The sequence below is a fragment of the Atractosteus spatula genome, chromosome 2, assembly GCF_055471065.1.
Source record: "Atractosteus spatula isolate fAtrSpa1 chromosome 2, fAtrSpa1.hap1, whole genome shotgun sequence".
Taxonomy (NCBI): domain Eukaryota; kingdom Metazoa; phylum Chordata; class Actinopteri; order Semionotiformes; family Lepisosteidae; genus Atractosteus; species Atractosteus spatula.
Window position 1 is genome coordinate 35,443,874 of NC_142707.1, and position 21,771 is coordinate 35,465,644.

At 35.8% G+C, this 21,771-nt stretch overlaps 1 protein-coding gene across 1 annotated transcript in view; it reads left to right on the plus strand.

Annotated features, from left to right (window-relative positions):
- Positions 1-18,365, plus strand: part of kcnk3a (potassium channel, subfamily K, member 3a) — a 44,456-nt gene extending 26,091 nt beyond the window's left edge. Inside the window, exon 3 of the mRNA XM_088935990.1 lies at positions 17,491-18,365. Within this exon, the coding sequence (XP_088792116.1) occupies positions 17,491-18,365 (875 nt within the window). The remainder of the gene's footprint in view (positions 1-17,490) is intronic.
- The last annotated feature ends 3,406 nt before the right edge of the window (positions 18,366-21,771 follow it).

Below are 21,771 nucleotides of genomic sequence, written 5' to 3' on the forward strand. Positions count from 1 at the left end.
ATCGAATAAGTGACCAATTTGTAGAGACATCAATAAAGAGATACTACAAGATAACAAGATACAAGATACTACAAGATAACAATTTTTGCCTATTATATTAAAATTTATTTAGAAATACTAAAAAGAAAATGCCAATTACAGTCAGTTTTGATTATTTTATATGTTGAACTTCCAGATGCACTTACTCTCAAAGACATAAAGTACAGTAAAGTCATAGTGCACCATTGAATTTGCACCTGCACCTGTGTGACACTGCTCTCCATTATGTTGTTTCATTTTAATTAATCTTTACTGGAAATTATTTTAATGTACTCTTTTGAAGGTCCTGATTATAATTCATGTATTTTCTTTCACATGGTGATTGCTGAGCAATGTTATATCTGAAAAGGACCCTTTTCCCCATCTGCTTTTATTTTGTGTAGTTCTTTAATTTGTCTGCTACTTGGCTACTGCCTTCAGGAACTTTGGTGTTTACAGTATGTTTTGCTGAGTATTAAGGGTTGCTTCGCAATCAAAATACATTTATTTAGAAGAAAACAGGGCTCAAACAAAATAGTGGTACGTCACTATTAAATACTCTAAAACCATTCATTCACAAAATCTGTAAGCTTTGTTTTTCATTTTTGTTTAACATAGTCAAATTGCCAATAGGCTGATGCACGTTAAAAATTGGTAAGAAAATAAAAGTGCAGTTCAGTTTTAATTTTAAATGCAAAATTAGATTCATGGTGAAGGGCTTCAATTGATGATTTTAAAATGTGAGAGTGTTCAGGTCAAATGAATCATTTTAGAATTTACAACAGTGCTAGTACAGAGTGATCTTTTTCAAGGGCTAACATTGAATCAGGTGTCTGACATGCTATGCAAGTGATTCTAAGAAAAAAGGGTTAGGCCATTTCTCTCCATTCATCCATTTTCTAATACTTCATCTAATTCAGGGTCATAGGGAGCCAAAAGCCTCCCTGCAAGCAATGGGAGCAAGGTGAGATTCACTCTGGATGGGATGCCAGTCCATCACAGGGCACACACAGACACAAACACGTACACCACACCACACACTCACACCAGGGGTCAGATTTCGCAAAGGTAAGGCCATTTGCAGATGCAAAATTATTCTTGCAGGAAAAATGAATAAAAGTTCTTATTTTCATATCTGTACAGTACCTTTGTAATATGCAAAAAATAGAAATGAAAAAAGCCCTTTAACAGATCAATATATCAGAATACTTAGCAAAGTGCACTGTGTTTTTCACTCTGTAAAATTTAATAGCACAACCTCAATAGATTGAGGCTTAGGTAAACATTTGGTTCACTAATCATTTTTCTGCCAACAGAACTGCAAACCAGAGCAGACACATCTATCTCTGAATAACTAAAGAAAGTCAAGGCTCTAATCAGTTTAGGATTCAAATATTTTGCTCTGTTTATAAAATTAACAAATTGTTTGAATTTTGAAAGCAAACATACCAAAACAGAAAAGTCACCTTGGCCAGAACAATAATGCAATTAAGAGGTTTTGAAATTACTTAAAAACATTGAACTGTTTAAAATCAAGTGTTTACTAGTATTATTTATTTATTATTTCTGAAAATAATCCAATATGATTTCAGATTAGTTATTTTTAACTACTAAAGTTACACACAACCGTAATTATTGATCTTGTCTTGACTCCATTTAAATTTGATGCTGTTTCAAATATTGAACATCGGTGAAGGTATTGAGCTGTATTGTCTTCCAACAGTGTGTAGACAGACATATAGTAGTAAAGGCAGGGGAAGTGATTTCACATGTCGTGTAGAATGACAAACGACTTCAAGGACCAAGCTCTCCTGTGTAATTTAAAGGGGAAATCAACCATGTGATTGAAAAGATCACGGACTCACACAATAAAAACGGACTCCACTGAATGTTCACTCAATGATGTAAGGGGCTAGTCTTTACAAATGAAAGATTTACACTTGAAAAGAAGCTCTTGCTTGCTATTGTCCTCTGGCAAATGAACCATAAAGACATTTTTTGAATGTCAAAATTTCAAATTTGCATTACTTCATGGAATTAATTATATTTTCTTACCTGTATGGAATTTGGATCCACTAGTGTTAAATATATATATATATATTAATCTATTCTTGGATAGTGTTGGAGAAAAGTTACTTTTAAAAAGTAATGGACAACAGGAAGAAGAATAACTTACAAGGAAGGATAGACACAAGGAAACCGCTGCTCAGTTCAAATGTGCAAAACAGCACTTGAATGAAAAACAAGACTTCTGGAATAATGTGCTGAGGAAAGATAAGCCAAAAGTATTATTTGGCCATAATGCAAAATGTTATGTTTGGCGAAAACCAGTATGATGCATGCTGATGGAGTGATGCTCTACCAGAGCTTTGCAGAAGAAAATGAGAGATCAGACAAGCAAATCCAGATCTATAACCCATAGATGTGTATATTATATTATATTTAGACAATAAAGTGAACACAAATTATCACTTGAAAACAAATATGTGCTTTGTAGCAATAAATATTGCCTCTTTATCTACATTCTTATACTTGGATTTTTCAAATGCAATATTTCTTCAGAGTAATGACATTCTATGGTGACTTACTAACTGTTATGGTTTCTTGCTGTCTGCCTAAGCCCCTGCAGAAATATACCTGTCAAGTGAGGTAAGACTCTGACTCATACCTAACTGTAACATATTACAATCAACCTGAAATAAAAATGCCACTGCTTCTGCGAATGTGAATGTCAAAAGCTCTTGCTGTGATTTCTATTTCGAACAAGGCAATAGAAGGACACTGAGATTCACTACAGGGACACTTCACCCATGATTCTTTCATAGTCATAATGCAGTGATCCATTATTTAAAAGTTCATGAAGTGCCAATAAAGATCTCTAATAAAATTTAACTTGATTTAGAAATATGTTGTAACTGAAGCAGCTTCAAGTTTAACACAAGAGGACAGCTAATGGACAAACCAAGTCCTTGATCAGGAATTTAATTTCACTATTTCACTTAAATTTACAGGAATGTGTAAAACTCTTAGAGAACATAAGAAGTTTTGCAAACATAAGGCGTCTGTTTTCCCCAGGGGATAATAAATCTTGAATCGATTTCTCTCAGATCTACAGTAAATGCACTTTTTCGTAGTTTTCACTACAGAATGATGAGGGTTTTAGCATTGATAAACACTGAGAGTAAATTGTGAGAGTACTCAATGACTTTTAGGAACCAATCAAACATAATAATTTACAGTATCACATGGATTCTAAATATATAATGTACTGTACAATTTATTGATATAACCAAAACATGCATAACAAACAACAAACATAATAAACTATATCTGTGGAATATCTGTCTGTTGTGATACAAATATTGATTGTTCTGGGATTTCATAGATCTGTAAATAAATACAGAGATAAAATACCCATCAACTATAAATGCTACAGTTTCATATAATTAAGTCACATTTATACTCTCAGACACAAGTAAATATGCATTTAATGTCGTGAACTAAACATCAAACATGCATTTAGAATAACAGTCCAACTCTCGAGAACTATAATATGAATAAAGAAGTTTTATACTTAATGATTCATTCGCCAAACATCCTTGATGAGTTTAAACTTAAGCACTGGTAAGAGAAAACTGGGTGGATTGGTCCTGGCAGCTTACACTGCTCTGTACTAGGAGGGTCCCGATGCAGACAGAGAAGATCGAGAAAGAGCAGAGCTTTTGCCTGCCATTATCTAGAACCTTTCCCAAAGTAGTTTCTTGCCGACTTCGATCTTTAAAAACAATTTGTGCACAGTTTGTCATCTTAGGGTCTTCACTACAAGGTAGACAAGAAGGGAACTTGGTTCCTCCCAGCTTTAGTTGGGTTCAGAAAATATTCCTTGATATTCTAGATGTAAAAAAAAAGAAACCAACTGTCTAATTTCATTGATCAGGTGAAGATAACAGTGTGTTTGTGAACAAAAGTTTTTTTTCTGTTTCAGAGAGAATATCTTAGTCAGAATTCCTTACTTTACTGAGTCACTCTCTCAGTTAGCAAAGTTAGGAAAGCCAAAGCCCATGATACCTTGAAAAATACTTAAACAAGACAAAATTCAGAAATTGTGGGAAAAGAAGAAAGTGGGTTGAAAGATTTACAATAAGTGACAGAAATAGCACTGCGGGCAGTAGTTCTACTTTGAAAAGAATCAATTAATTAAGAGAGAAAATGGGCAAGACTGAATAAATCTACACCTTCTAAGATTCCCTGTCTGAGGGAGAGAGAAAAGGGAGACAGAGTAAACATTAAGGGATTGCGAGGGACAGGGAAAAGGAGAAATCCTGTATGAAAGGTGTTGAAACAGAAGGTCCAGACGAAGCTTTTCTGTGTCGTGTATATCAAAGCAGGGAATTGTGAAACAGTAGTAAGAATAATGGATATGGAATGGAGGAGAAATGAAAATTTGAATGAGAAATAGATGAGACAGAGGTAGGAAATGTGGACTCCTGCTGAACTACTGTATGTGGGATGCCAGTGGACAGGAGAGAGAAAAAATACTGTTGAATGTCTTCTTATTGAGTTGGAGGAAGGACACTGGATTTATCTTTCACTGAGGAAGTGGCATCAGGCACAGAGGGTTCTGTAAGATTGGAATATGGAGAAGAAGGGATCTTTTGAGTTTGAATTCAGCATGATGGGATGTAATGTATGAGAATACAGACATCACAGTGCCACAGTGGTTAGCATTGCTGCCCTGCAGCACTGGCATCCTGGGTTTAATTCCTGGGGTGCTATCGGGGAGACCATACAAACTAGCTAGCACCCTAGAAATAAGGATGCTAGGAATAAGGATGCCCTTTAACTTTACAATGAAAATTAATGAATTGATGAAAATCAATTAATACATTTAATCATTTATCCTTTATTTTAGCAGGTTATCAGAAACTATATGTGTCCTGAGAACTTCAAATGATTTAAATCTTTAACAAATTACAGTATGTTGCTTTCATTTTAGTTTTTTATTTAATGAAATTTCAATTCCCTAGGCTCTTTGATTATCTATTGTATCTTAATCACCTCAAATTTAACAAAATATGTGGATACATTTTATAAACATGCAATATACTTATCAGCCTAAATACTGTATTACTTATGCAATGGTAACTGATAAACTCTTTGTATATAATATACTGTACGTAAGGTCTTAAAACGTTTTGATATGCTTAAAGAAAATGTTAAAGCAATACAACTCACAGCTAACACTAGATCTTTTGTATTTGTCCCCATTACACGCTGGACTGTTCGATAATTACAAAGTACTTTTTACATTTATATTTTCTTCAATGCCAGTTCACTCATATTGTATATGCTATGAACTTCTGCACGCTGCAACAGGATTGTGTCATGTGACTCACTCGATTTTTAAAGTTTTTTTTATTAGAAGGGTGTTTACTAATGATGGAAGTCAAAACAAAAATATAAATAAACTGTATCCTACTGTATCAAACGTTAATCTTGAATGCTGGACTGAATTTAAATGGATGGATGTTTGCCCATTATGCAGGGGCAGCAACATCCTGTTGCTGTTCCTGTAAAATTCATTTTTTACAGGACAGGGTTGTTAGCCTTGTGCCCAACCTTGAACATGGAGGACCTGTTCTCCCACTACCCTGAGATTATGAGTCTCATGCTCTACCAACAGAGCTAGTTGGGGCCTTTTCTCTATATTACAGTATGTAGTTTCATATTTCTTCAGCATCAGATCAAGCATTATTTAAACATTAAACTCTTTTTGACACTATTTTGGTGACATAAAATAGGATTTTCATAAACTATCACACTAATACTTTCTAAAGAAACTCAAATATTTCCATCATTCCAACCATTTTCTAATTACTATATTCAAAACAGGGTCTCAGGGGAACTGGAGCCTATCACGACCAGCAAAATCTATGAGGCAGGATACACATTGGATGGGATACCAGTCCATCTCAGGGCACACACACTCACACCAGGGCCAGTTTTCCTAGAAGCCAACTAACATACCAGTATATCTTTGCACTGTGGCAGAAAAAGGGAACACCAGAGGATAAGCACGCAAAAACAGGGATATTCCACACAGAAAAGCACCCCAGGTCCAGAATTATATCCCGGGCCCCAGTGCTGTGAGACAATACAAACTGTTGTTATACCGAGCTATCCTTTGAACATCTCCATCTAAGAAAATAAATTACACTGTCAAGACCACTATTTCAAACCTAGAATTAAGAAAAACTGCTTGAACAAAGGTCTACCACAGGTACTTCAGATTTAGCAGTACGTAGCCCATGATTTTGTATTCCTTTCATGAAACCAACCAGTCACCTCTGATTAAATTTATTTTTCAGAAAATAATGCCTTCCTGAATTCCTGATATAAGAGAACCACAGAAATACCAATGAGGAGTACATATCTGTATGCTGAAGAGAGAAACCTGATGGGAACAGTTATTTTTCTGGTGAATAACAAAAAGCACAATATGATGATTCACATGGCATGATAAAGCTCATTGTTTCTCAGAAAAAAAGGTGACACTTATCTAGACTGTTTTATAACTTTTCTTCTTACAAATATACATTATCTAAACAATTTATATGTTCTAGGGAATTGGACTGAAAAGCATTATTTTTTTGGTGCCACAGCAATGTTCAAAATGTTCAAAACATCTTCTATCTGAATAGTTAAAAAGAAAAATGGATGCAGCAGACATACTGTACAGTACATCATTTTTCATTGTAGAGTATTAGGTACAGTATGTAAGGTATTTTCTAACATTTTCAAAAAAATACAAAATAATTAGTTATATGTTGTACTGTATTGAATAATTGCATAATCTAAATGTATCTAATAAACACAGAATTACTGTATGTAAATACCTCATGCACTAATAAGTATTATGTGTCATGATTTTTTTTCTCTCCAAAATTGTAAACCTGGATATGTACTGTAGCAGTTTGCATCTAGGTTTTACAGTATTTCAAAAACAGATGAATAGAAGATGACAAAATAGTTAGAGGTGGATGTATAAACATTAAGTAAACAACTCCTTGAATAGGAGACACAGTTGATCAATGTCCATCTGGTTCACTGTTCAAATGCTTTCCACATCTAAAGCTCTTACTATACCACTGGTCCTATTGCAATAAGATAAAATGCCTGACTGTGATATAATGAAGGGTTCAATTTCAGTGTTTGAAAAATGCAATCAAAAGTTAATGGAAATGGTAAAACTTCCTATTTGTAACATGGAAAGAAAAAGCCCAATTTAGCAAGCCAATTCTTATTAAAAGTTAGCCCTATGTTATAAACAAGCATAGATTCAGCATGCAACACACATCAATTGTTTGTTGCTTATTTTCCACCAGTTTTATCTTCTTTCATGTATTAATTATATTAAATTTTGAACTTATTTACTCTTCAGCAAATTGCACGTGGTTACATTTACTGTAACAAAACCTACAGTACATTACAGTTTCCATATGTTGTGATTCATTAGTGTAAGTGATAAAAAGGTAAAGAACGCCAGAGATAATCTATTTTGTACTCCTAAAGGACCTTTTATATTATGTCTTCTATTTTTCTGTCCTTTAAAATAATTTAAACAAAAACACAATATATGAGTATCTGTTTAAATACATTTTTACATTTAAAAAACCTTCCAAGAAACAGAAGCCGATAACTACAATATGTCCCTTGCTAATGCAGAAATCAAGCTACTGAATATGGCAGCTAATTGGCAATTTTAGATTCAATTAGACAGCAGTTTACATGGCTGCCTGAACAATTAACCCCAACACATGCTGAGAAAGCTTCTGCAGAAATTATCATAAATATAAAAACAATCATAAAACAAATCGAAATTTGAAATCCCATCTTCCCTAAGTCCAATTTCATCAAAGCTGATTCTTACAGAATTTTTTTTTAAATCAAACTTTTGATATAGAGAAACAACTCTATAAAAAAATTATACTACAGTAACTTTGAGGTAGGAACTGTATCAAGAGTATCAATGTGCTTATACTGTATGTTTTTTTTTAATAAAACGTACAGATTTTGGATATTGATTTTTTTGTATTTCGATTGATTAATTGATCCTTTCATGACTGACCGTGATACACTCAAGTACTGTAGCTTTAACTATTGTATAAACACTACATCACCTCTCTAGTGAGAGAGTTGATTGGGCACGAGGGTTGAGGTGATTTAATCAGTTTAATGATAAGCCACATCAATTTCCCTTCGGGATCAATAAAGTCTTATCTATCTATCTAAAAATATTTTTAAAAATCAGAGAAAGGAACCAATATTCCCCCTTGCCAAGAGAAGAATGCCTTTGTCCCATCACTATGTTGGAGGCTAGAATAAGACAATGCACTGTTGATTGTTTTTTGGGTGTTTGTAATGAGCAGTTTCTAACCTGGCAAAATACTACAGCCAAACAAATAAAGATCTAGAAAAGTTGTGTATTTACAATTGTGAATTGGTTAATTAAAAGAAAACAGAAAAGAACGATAACTGACGACTGCTCAAAATTGGATGGATGAAATTAGTGGAAAACCACAGGGATCTGCACTAGGATTTCAGTCTTCCTAATTTATATCAATGATCTAGATTCCATAATAGACAAAAATAGAAACGCAAATGTACATCCTGTCACGCTGTAGCAGGCAGGAGTACTTGGACCCTATGCGAAGCAGTCTCTGGTGGAGTCGGGTCAGGTGATGGAAAGGGATCAGAGACGATAGCTAAACCAAAATGAGAGGCAAGGTCGAGGTCGAGTACGGTAGCATGGAGTCAAAGGACAAAAACAAGAAAAAGGTTGTCTTCAGGAGAAGACAATTGAGGAGCAGCCCAGTGAGGAAACCTCAATAGGTCCAAGAGGAGAGTGAGGGTTTAAATAAGGACGAATGCGGTGTTAATTGGTCTATGGGCATTTACGAAGAGTAGTGCTCATGAGAATGCAGGAGCGCTTGCGTGTTTGTGTGCGATACGTGACACATCCTTTAAGATTTCAGAACCAAGCAATCAAAGCTGTAGAGCTCTTTAGGTTGACACTACATCTGTACTCCTCTGTTTGTTCAGAACATGGTGAAGGATAATTTATCTGACCAAATGACATTTCTCTAGTTCTGATTAAACCATTGCTTGTGCTCTCTGCACCACTGGACCAAAACACCTGTTGTTCTTGAACTGTTTTTAACAATACTGTAATACAGCTCTAAGCACATTGTGTTTAAGTGGACTGTATGAAAGTGAAAATCATATTTATGTTGTGGCTTTAGATCTTACAATGACAGGGAGAACACATTGAGAAAGGTTTTTTTCTAATGTCATAAATGTATTCTTACTCATGTAAATTAAAATTATAAGACAGAAATACGTATAAATGTGTACTAAGATTTGTAGTGTCTCCCTTCATCAAATACTGCATTAAAGTGTACAGTTTAGTGAATGTAAACAAAAATGAAAGGTTTTTGAGATGAGTCCTCCTGCCATCATTAAAATCAGTACATAAATTAAGGACAGCCTTAGAAACAATTCATCACTGCAGGTATTTTAAATTAAAAAAGCCCAAATCAAAAGAAGCCCAGGAAGTTAATTTGCAGTGTATGCTGTTTCTCCCTTCATACTGAATGTGATTTAGGCAAGATAATATAGTGCACATGTGGACCCTTGAATCTTATCCACTGAGATAATTCTAGGATGTAATCTGCTTGTCTCCTCTTTTTATTAAATAGAAATCACATGTGTTGCCACCTGTCCATGTGTGCAATCAAGCTTTGTTGGATTAAAGAGAAAGTCTATCTAAGAAGTAGGAATGAAAATCCATTCTTACTATATCTTATTGTGTATCACAACAAAAACGTGTATGTATGTCTCATGATGTTAGTTAACACTGAATTCTGAAAATGAAAACCTTATAATAATTTCCTTCATATAATTTACATCAGGTTTACATAATTGGCACTGGATATTGTAATTATTTTATGTTTAAATAGTGTCCTCTTCGGTGGCATGGTGGTTATCATTGCTGCCCACAGGGCTGGTGCCCTGGGTTGAGTTCCTGGGGTAATATCTGATGTCTATATGTTCTCCTTTGTATGTGTCCATGGGTTTCCTCTGGGTGCTTCAGTTTTCTCCCAGGCCAAAGATATACTTGTAGTTCATAGGCTTCTTTAAAAATTGTCCCTTGTGTCAGTGCGTGTGTGTTTCACTACTGTTGGATGTCTAGGATGTTTCTTTACTTGTGCATGTTGTTTGTCTGGGATAGGCTCCAGCTTCCCCCCAACCCTGTATTGGATAATGTAATTAAAAAATGGATGGATGTATAGTGCTCTCTTTCAAAAAACAATGTACAGTACTCATGCTCTGTGAGTGAGTTTGACTTGTATAATAGTTTTTGGAGTGGAGGGACAATATTGAATTTGGTGGGTGGGTGTTGACAATGAACAGAAAAATACTCATGTCCAGAATTCTTAGTATCAAAGATGATGAAGGGTTATGACAAATCTTATAATTATGCATATTAACATATAGTACATTTATATAAAGTATATAACAATGTCTTATTGTCAGTATACTGTATGTGGGCATGTATTTTAAACATGCACCAATATGGATGAAACATCCATCCGTTTTCTAACCACTTTATCCAATACAAGTTTGCAGGGGAGTTGGAGCCTACCCCAGCAAGCTGAATGAAGCAACTACATGTTCAATTACAAAACATAGTTAACTTTTATTCAAATATATTTCCAAGTACAACAAGTGTCCAGTATCAAGAGATAAAACATGGATGTTTCAAATAGACACAAACTTAATAAATAAAGTACTGGCAAATAGTTCACACATACTGTAGATGGGTCTGATGAGGTCTACTGGAGCCTTAATCCAAGACAAATTAAAAACCTTTTTGATAATGCTGGAATGATGTCAGTTGGAAAATGCATTGGAGTCTTCTTCACTCTGAAGCTGGATTCAGTCATGATTTGTGAGTATTAGGATTTCTAGATATACAGTAGTATTTAACATTGTAACTGCTTCAAATACTGTAGCACACAACACATTGCAACATTGCACATGGCTGGGTTGTAACTGACATGCAAATTTTAAATTTTACTAAATTTACTACTTTACGAAATTATTATTGAGTTATTTTAGTAATCATCTCTCTACATGTCTGTATTACCAAGGTTTTTAACTTTGCTCTGTAATGGCTGAAAACTATATGCAGTATATTAGATATTGTTGACCTTGTTGAAAGGGCTTTTTTATTACAATTACATTATACATGAATAATGTAGACCTAATTATTATTTCAGTAGATTGAAATATTGCTGCATAAATGTATAAGCATTATCAGCTTCATGTTACAAATTACATGTTTACAAATTTAATAGCCCCAAATTGAAACACAAGCTATATTCATACAGTAGATGCCCTTGAGCCACTTTAACTTTATTATTCTGTAGCTGGTATTACTGGCTTGGAAATATTAAATCTCATTTGTTTCAAGACAGCTTTTTGATAAATCTAAACACATTGTTACTTTTAATACAAATGTCCAGCATTCCTTTACCAAGGTCTGGGTTTTATCTTTGTTTGGACTAATTAAAAGCAAACAGCTTCTCTAGACCTTATTAGTAAAAGACCCTGGAAATGTTACTTCTAAAAAGGATTTGCTCTGTGGATTTGCCTTTCAATAAATAATTCAAGCCCTATCTTGCTGATAATGGGGTGATTAGAAAATTGGCTTTGCAGTACAGAACTGAATTGTAGAATTATCTATGTGCGGCTTTTGATGTAATACGTTTGTTCTGCACAACTGTAACTCTTGACCAAAAACATAATCTTCCTAGGATGAATCCTAAATCTGTTCCCAGTTAGCCTAAAAAAATATTTGGGATGAAGTGAAACAAACTGATGACCAGACAATAAACATAACATGGGTTATGTATTTGATAGGTCAATATTTGACAAAATCTTAAAGTCTGATATAGTTTTGCCAATGTCTTATTACAATAGGTTTTTTGATACAACCCAAAACTGAATCAGAAATACTGACTAATCTTTAAAAAAATCACAATACTGTACAGTATGTCCGCTTAATGACATTGATTTTTTTTTTATAAAACGTGTGGCTCATTTAATGTCTGTTCCTCTGACCTGCTTAATATATATTATATATAGTATTTTATCTGGTCTTTCTAAGGGTCTGGAAAAATTGGTAACAGGTACAGTAGCTAAGCTGTTGAGAGACAACATATTTTATCTGATATATACTCTGTTTCTTCTTCCAGTGGAATGAATGTGTCATGTTTTGAAATGTTTCAATGATATTGCAATTTGCCCTCATTACTACTGTACATGACCATTAAATAACAAGACTCTCAGTCTGAACGAGTTTATTTCTTTTGTGTCTCTGAAACAAGGTGAAGATGTCCTAAAGTAGGATGTGAGTTGTGACAATGAGATAACGAGGAAGTCATTTGAGATAACAGGGGGATTTCACAATGAGCCGATAAGATGATTGTCCCTTATTAATGATTTGGACACCTGCAAAGTTTTTTTGAATGAATAGGAACTGATTATTGTTTCCAATTGTGGGCTTAAAGAATGGCAGCCATGACAGTAGGAAAATAAATGAATAAGATGGAAGAGTGTTCAGACAGATAGAGGAAAACCCGGGAGGCCAGAGCACTGTGAACCAATAGCCTTGAAAATAACCTCCAAAGCCAATGAATTGAGTTACATCAGTAAAAGGCTGAAGGCATTCTGGAAATCACAAAAATCTCACTATAGAAGAAGGTTAAATCTAGAATTTGAGAAATAAATATTTGGCCTTGTAGAATGATTTGCATGGCATCGTTGAGATACTCTAACAAGGACAACAGGAGTTATTTTCATGCAAAACATACAGTACAATCATTGTATCAGTGGGCTGATACATGTACAGCAAACAGAAAAAAGAGGTGAATCAAAGAGGTCGATCATTCAGCCAGAAGCAAGGAATCTACAGACATGGTGTCAGAAATCAAAGGTAGTTGACTGCAAAGTTTTGTAGGTAAAAGGAGTGAACAAACCTATTGAGTGGCCATCAAGTAAAAAATGAGTGAAACTGACATCTGGGTGGTGGAGTAATTCGGAATCCAGTAGGGAATATCATTCCGGGAGGAGACCGAACCAGCAGTCATTTGAGAGTATGTAAGGTAAAGTGGAGTCAAGAAAGTGTGATGGGGGCACACAGAGCAGGCAAGATCTTCACCACAGCAGCTTCAAATTAAAAGGAAATGGCAAGAAGAGGAGAAGATTGGTGAATTGAAGTTTTAGACTTGTTGACCTCCAATGACCAAAACTGCTGTGAGGATCTTTAGAACAACAACGTTTAGTGAAGACCTCCTACTGAGATTAACAGAAGGAAACAGCAGGGATGAAGAGGAGATAGGCACACAGCCAACCTGGGTGACAGCTGCAGGGCAGAAGTTTGAAGTAGGAAATTACAAAGACCAAATGCTGCTGGAGAGGAATCTGACACCAGCAAAACTGCAGCAGTAAAAATATCAATATCCACAGCTCTACAGTAGAGACATTGGTTCTGGTGGAGCAAACAAGCTACATCTTTTCAAGCCCATGGTATCTTGGAAAATACTTACACATTTTCTGAGAAAAGCAAGTGGATTGGAAGATTTACAGTAAGTGACAGAAATAGCACTGCAGGCAGTAGTTCTACTTTGAAAAGAATCAATAAATTAAGAGAGGAGGTGGGCAAGACTGAACAAATCTACACCTTCTAAGATTTACTGTCTGAGGGAAAGGGAAAAGGGAGACAGAGTACACATTAAGGGATTGCGAAGGACAGGGAAAAGGAGAAATCCTTGATGAAAGGTGTTGAAACAGAACGTCCAGACAGAGGCTTTTCTGTGTTGTCCATATCAGAGCAGGGAATTGTGAAACCAGTTGTAAGAATGATGGATATGGAATGGAGGAGAAATTAAAATTTGAATGAGAAATAGATGAGATAGGGGTAGGAAATGTGGGCTCCTGTTGAACTATGTGGGATGTGAGGGGACAGGAGAGAGAGAAAATACTGTAGATTTACTGAGCTGGAGGAAGGACACTGGATTCACCTTTCACTAAGGAAGTTGCATCAGGCACAAAGAGTTCTGTAGGATTGGAATCCAGAGAAGTAGACACCAAATTTGTTGGAATTCAGCATGATGGGACAATGGGGACAATGATCAATGAATAGTTTTAAGACAGATTAAAAATTAAATGATACATTTACGAATTAACAGTAGATCCAATGAGCTTGCTGCCTGAAGGCAGGTGGTTAGGAATTTGGTAGAACTTGAGGATTTTGAGCAAAAATGAATTTTAGAATGGACTTTAAGGGTTAGGGTTAGGTTCTTGTACTTACATACAGTACAAGGTGTGAATAGTCAACAGTTAACATTCAAGGTGATGACTGTGGCCTTCTCATTCAGCCAATGCCCAGGCTTCATGCAATGGGCAACAGAGCCCTCTCATGTGCAGCACCTTATTTGTGGAACCCATTGCTCTAGGACAATCCATTTTCAAAATGCACTTATACTGTAGTTCTATCTTTTTGGTACAGCTTTTATAATGTACAATAATTTAGTATTACTTGTTATTTCATTAAGTCTTTGTTTCTGTTGCATAATGTGCTGTTTGCCTACAGTAGCTGCAAACACCAGATAGGCTAAGAGGTGGATAAGAACAAAAGGGGTTCCTGGCAGTTTGCTCTGGTTGACCATAATAAAGGATAGTCAATTGCCATGAATGCAGAGAGATGGAAATAAGGAGAGATAAAAACAGAGGAAAGAAAGATGACACCATCATTCTTTTCTTCCTCAGTCCTTGTATGATGAAGACCTGATTCTGATACATTATTTTAGTGAATTCTGATTTCCTTTATGTGGAATACTGTACACAAAATAAAACTATTCTCCTCTAATTTGGTGATATTTTTCAGAATAGGGAAATTGATTCCCATGGACATTTGGCCTCCATGTTGTAGGAAAAAGAGATTTAGTTCTTAGTAGTATTCATTTAATAGGATGCAAAGTTTTTTTTTCTTTTTTTGATCATTGACAAGTTAAGAATACTGGATTTTCTGGGTCTTTAGAATGTAAGGCTCTGAAATGCATTGATAGTATAGTGTATGAAGTTCATACTGTATACAATATGTAGCGTACATAACTAGCAAATGTCATGTAACAGTGTGTTTTATAGATTGTGCTGTTTATTGTTAAGAAATATTTTCATTGTTCAAGTTTTGATTTTATTATTCTATAAGCAGAACGGGGGCAGATAATGAAAAGAACTGTCATGCCACTTTTTCATATACCTCAGTACCGCCTTACACCTGGGTCATTTACTGACCCTGCTATTGTTTATGTATAAAGCAATATGTCATGTACTTGATTTTTGGATTGCCAGTAATTATAAAGCAATACAGAATGTACTGTAGAACTATCAGAGTATTTTCCACTGTGGGTCACAGGCTGTGTTATTATCAAGCTGCTCCCACCTCTAATAGCAAATATTGTAAACATGGAAAAAGTGGTCAATTTTTAAAAACATAAAATCTTTGAAATTCGTGATATTGGAAGTTGATGCCAAGTTACAAGAAACACTTGGGTAAACCTGACTCACAAGCTGCAAAGAACTATACTTTAAAAGCAAGATGATCCCATTTCACCCCATATATTACATAATTCAATGAAGAATTTCAAAGCAATTTTAATGATACACTTTATCCTTTGATCCAAATATAGTGTGACTGATACAACCTAAATACAATTTTTGCTTATGTCATTCCAAGCATTATGAATAACTTTCTGAAGAATATAAACTATAAAAGGGGACATTACCTGAAAAATAACAGAAACAGGTGCAGTCAAACACTGTCAGCCAAGATAGTTCCTCTCCTCAGATGCCATGTGCAGTTTTACACAATACCACTAAAAAAATACAGCTAATTTCTTCCACATCTGGAAAAAAAGAGTTTGATAGCATACACTAAGAAAATGTGTAAAATGAAATTAACACAACAGTTTTGGGATGTGCATGCTTTCAATACCTTGAATAATGCAAATAAAAACTGTTGGATTTAATATATTCTGTTAGCGTGTGCCACACAATTTGGAAGAAATTGGATGTGCATTTGTTCCCTCTGGCAGCTCTTCTTGAATTCGAAACGTGGTTGAGGGTGTGATTTGGAGAATACCTGAGGATACTGCAACACATGGAATATCACATATCAGGAATCTTTTGTAACAACTTCATAGAGCTCAAGCATTGACAGCTTGTGATTGTTGTTATACCATTAAGTCACATACAGTTTGGTTTCCCTTCTGCGTGCTCAGATTGCTCACGGAAGCCTTTGGCTGTAGCACAAACAGGATGCCGAAACTTTTAAGAAAACAGAGGATAAACCCTTGACAGACTTGTGTGATCTACGTCAGGAATGCATTACATCTGTTAAAATGAAGAGCTTCTCAACAGGTCCCGTAGCTAAGCGGGTAAGTCACAAGTGCTGAATGTGTAGAAGATCTTAGGTTCGAGAAACAGAATATTTTATTTGTCCTCTTTGTGGAGGTAAATGTCTACTTTAAAACATAAACAAATCTGTTAAAGAATACCAGAGTATTCTTGTTAATTTTGTTGTGGGCATATCTTAAAAATGATAAAAAGAGCATATTATGAAACACATATACCATTTCAGAAAAACAGCACACAGCAAATGTACTGGTTCATACAACAGATACAGTACTTCACATGAGAATGTATATTTTCTGAAGAAAAATAGTATAAAACATATGATTGTAAAGTCCATATACAGTAGCTCATTATACTGTTATAATCTCTGTACCAGTATAATCAGGTATATGAACCACAATCATTTCAATAAACAGTCAAGTTTATTAAACTATATACAGTATTTAACTATCAAACAAGAAACATGGCAATTGAGAGTGTAAGTTACAGTATATTAGATACAGGTTTTCAAAACTAAGTACAAGTGCTCTACTTTGGCACCTTGTTATTTTTCCGGTGAACAGAGTTTTAAAATCATTCTTTCACGTGTGACCTGGAATGGGGCTTGTGGGTGATTTCATTTATCTGGATCAATACCCTAAAACAAGAAAAACTCAAATCTCTTAATTATACATTACTTCTAGTAACTGCAGTTCCTCTGCCTTTCTGTAATTTGGCATCATAACTAACATCCTTCTCAATGCGTATATGGAGTAAGATGCAGGGCTGTGATTTTTTTTTACTTATTAATGTGTTTCTATTTACAATGCCCCATATAATAAAATGAATCATTACCCATAAATGCACATGGGACAATGAAAAGAAGTGGAAACCAGTTCTGGTATTTCATACTGTATTTTCTTTACACATTTTATTCATTTTTTTCCTCAGGATATGGTCACGCAGCCCCCAGCACAGATGGAGGGAAAGTCTTCTGCATGTTCTATGCCCTTCTGGGAATTCCACTCACGTTGGTGATGTTCCAAAGCTTAGGTGAACGAATCAACACCTTTGTCAGGCACCTCCTGCACCGCATCAAGAAGTGCCTTGGGTTGCGGCAGGCAAATGTCTCCATGGCCAATATGGTAACCATTGGCTTCTTCTCTTGCATCAGCACCCTATGCATTGGTGCAGCTGCTTTCTCCAAATATGAGGACTGGAGCTTTTTTCATGCCTACTACTACTGCTTCATCACGCTCACCACCATTGGTTTTGGAGATTATGTGGCCCTCCAAAAAGACGAAGCCCTACAGAACAACCCAAAGTACGTAGCGTTCAGCTTCATCTACATTCTTATAGGCTTGACTGTCATAGGGGCCTTCCTCAACCTTGTGGTGCTACGCTTCATGACGATGAATGCTGAGGACGAGAAGCGGGATGCGGAGCACCGGGCTTTGCTTACCCGCAACGGGCAGGCCAGCAACATCCACTGTGTCCCAGAACCCCCCGCCTCCACAGTGGGCACCAGCCGCGGATTCCGGAATGTCTATGCTGAGGTGCTTCATTTCCAGTCCATGTGCTCCTGCCTCTGGTTCAAGAGCCGGGAGAAGCTGCAGTACTCCATCCCCATGATCATCCCTAGAGATCTCTCCACCTCCGATTCCTGTGTGGAGCAGGGCGACGCCTCCCCTGCTCGCTTTCCAGATCCGCGCTCTAACGGCTGCGTCTGCAACATGCAGCAGCGGTCTGCTATCAGCTCCGTGTCCACCGGCCTGCACAGCCTCTCAGGTTTTAGGGGACTCATGAAACGAAGAAGCTCAGTTTAGCCGCTGGAAGGTTTTTCTTTCCCCCTGAAAGAGATTGTAGAGGAAACACTGTTTTAGAATGTTTTTCTTCATTTCAAAACAAATATTTTAGAACCTCAAGAACTGAATAATTTGCACCTTTTGATAGGTAGGATATATTGAATGATATACAGTTTTGCTTTACTGACAAGTCTTCAAGCACATTAGCTTTAAAACAGCAGTACCAGAGATATAGTAAAGTCAGTTACTGATCCCAGATTTGTGGCTTATAGCTTTGTATTTTGTTTTCTGTCATTTGGTAATCATTTCCTTTTCATGCTAATTTACATAATCAGCCCCATCGTCACATTTTGTTGAACTGAAAATTGGGTAGATATACAGTATGATGAAAAACAGATGAAAAATCCAATTTATCAGAGTCAGGTCACAGCAATGACTGTCCTGCATGAGAAAAGAATGAGGAGGAAGCATGTTTCTCTAACATGCCCATCTGCTAGAGCCATTACCCTGTGACAGGTGCCTGTCAAGAGAGCTGACTCTGATTAGAGGAGGAGACTGTCTCACAGTGATATCACTACAAGACTGAAGGAGTCCAGCCCCTCGGGGCAGTCACTGCTTTACCAAAAACCAAGAAGACCCTGGCTGATTAATGCTCACTCTAACTTTGCAGCACACTGCCAACTGTGGTGCAGGGGGATCCTGAGGACTGTTGGCTAGGAGTCCATGCTAGGAATCCAGGCTTGAACCAGAGATGTCTGGACCATGGAGCTCAATGTGCAGTTGCAGTAAGTGGCTATAGCTGTATGTTCACTCATGATCCCCCAAGAGAGAAGAACTGCATACTGAAATGTATATATTTCTACAAATGAAACCTTATTTAAAACTATCTTCTGTCAATTAGGAAAGAGCCTATTTTTTACAGTTAAAAACTCAAACTGAGTCTTAACATCTTGGTACTTATTTCTTAGTCACTGAAGATCTGTGTATGACAAACACTTCACATATTTGAGTACTGTTGACCTGGTAAAACTATTACCTCTTATACTGTAGGAAATAGTGTAATTTCTATTCTTATTAAGTTAATGTGTTATGGCCACATGCATTTCTATTGATTGTTTATTTTTATTGCCATAGGCTACAATGTACGTATTACCATGTTTTTTGAGTTTGTTTGCTCTTTGTGTGTAGGCTATTCAATTTTTAAATTAATTGCAGCACTTTAGGATGCTAGATATTTTACAGTATCCATTAAAAACAGAATATTTTAATTTATGCTATTTTTTGAAATTGAAACAAAAGCTGTTTCTTACAAAACATTTTGCTTCATTGAAATAAAACAGAAACATTACATTTGTGCATATCTTGTTTTGTGTGTGTTCTATATAATAACTGTCTGCAGGTACCTTTTTTATGTGCTACAAAATGGGATTCAGTCATTCATGGTTTTATAATCTGTATTTGTCATCTGTTTAATAATATACAGGGTAGTCTTAAATGTAATGAATAATGTGTTCCATAATATATGCTGCAGCTTTTTACTTTAAGCCACCTTTTTATACTAAGCATAGGGACTGAACTCAATATTATTTAAATTGCAACGTATAAAATGTTTACATTTTTCCTCTATCTTCTGTATTTAAAATTGAACCGAATATGAATTATACATTGTAGTAGGCTGGAAAATCTGGTTATTTAAGAGTCTGTTAAATATTTTACTTTTTGTACAACACACTCATGTTCAATAGCTGTGATGTCTGAAGCCTAACCAGGTGTGTAAAGGATGCAAAGTGGATTTCACAGGGTGCAGATACACAGGGGGCAATAGAGTTACACCAAGCAGACACACAGTCTATACTGAAAGTTCCCCAGTCAGGATGTGGACCAAGGACCTAAGAGCTAGAATATGAATTTATTTATCAATTATTAGTGATAAGATGCTGAACTGTATAAATAAAAAACTTTAAATATTTTTTCAGCAATTTTGATATAACTGTACGTAATGTATAATGAGTCTGGAAGTCCAGTATGGGAAAAAATATCATCCATCTATTTGTTTTCTAATTGCTTTATCCAATACTTTGTCATGGGAGAGCTGGAGCCTATCCCACGAGCAATGGGCACAAAGCAGGACAACTCCTTGGTGGAATACCAGTCCATTGCAGGGCAGACAGACACAAACACACACACACTCATGCCAGGGTCAGTTTTGCCAGGAAAAAATAATCTAGCAGTATGTCTTTGGAATGTAGGAGAAACGTACGCAAATGGAGTAACAATAAAGAAATAGGCTAATGGGTATTTATTCCCTTTAATCTAGCTACAGTATTTAACTCATAAATATGCAATAAATCCTAACAGGATGTCCCTGTGCAAACCAAACAAACAATATTACAGAAAATGGGAATTGCAAATAATAATATTTAATAGCAAAACATTACTACACTTAAAGCTTAGTATCTACAAGAAAAATGCAGTTTACAAAGCAGAACTCGTAAAAAGCACCTGATGCTGATGAGATGGTCAGAATCTCAAAGGAAGCTTAGCAACAGAGGTCAGTTATGCAGATACTGTATAAGCATAAGATGGATTGAAGGTACTGTATGTCAGCATACATGTTGCATAGGAACAGGTACAAGGTAAATACATGTAACGAACTAAGAAGAAAGAAGAATAAACAATGTTTTGGCAATGGAACCTTCTTCAGGTATGTGGGGGATTGAAGGAGAGCAGAAATATGGGGAAAATGGATGGATGGGACGAACAATTACAACCAAAGAAATGTCAGAATGTGCCAGGGGGTGAGGGTGATGTGAGAGAAAAAAGGTTAACCTATTGTGATGTGCTTTATTATGATGAGTAAACTCATTCTTATTAAACCAGGATAGAGTTTTAAATATCCTATTACCCGAGGGGAAGCCTGACTTCCACAAGCCCCATCTACACAAGAAAACAAAGTAACTGAGCAATATAGCCTGTGAAGTAAACTGAATAATGTTTTTTACTGTACCCTAGTTAGTTTTGCACCAGATCACCAAAACAGACTAAAGATCACAAGGAGTGTTGATTGGACTAAAGTAGTACAAAAAGATTAAATACACTGTACCTTTTAAAAGTTAAAGAAACATTAGTCTCATAATTATTCTTAACACAGGATTTTCAGATGCATACTTTCAGATGCATCAGTTTTGTACTGTATTTTGCATTATGAGACTACATAATACATGTTTTCTTTAAAAAATATATGTTTATGATGCTACCATGGTTCAGCCCAGGACTGAAATATAAAATCCATCAGATACAATATTTGGGCTTAGATTAAATCAAAACTTCAACCTATAACAAACTGTAAATTACAAGAGCAATAACTCACAGTGTTCAGTAAAAAAATGGCAAGGCGACATTCTCCATACTGTGCAGGGAATCTACA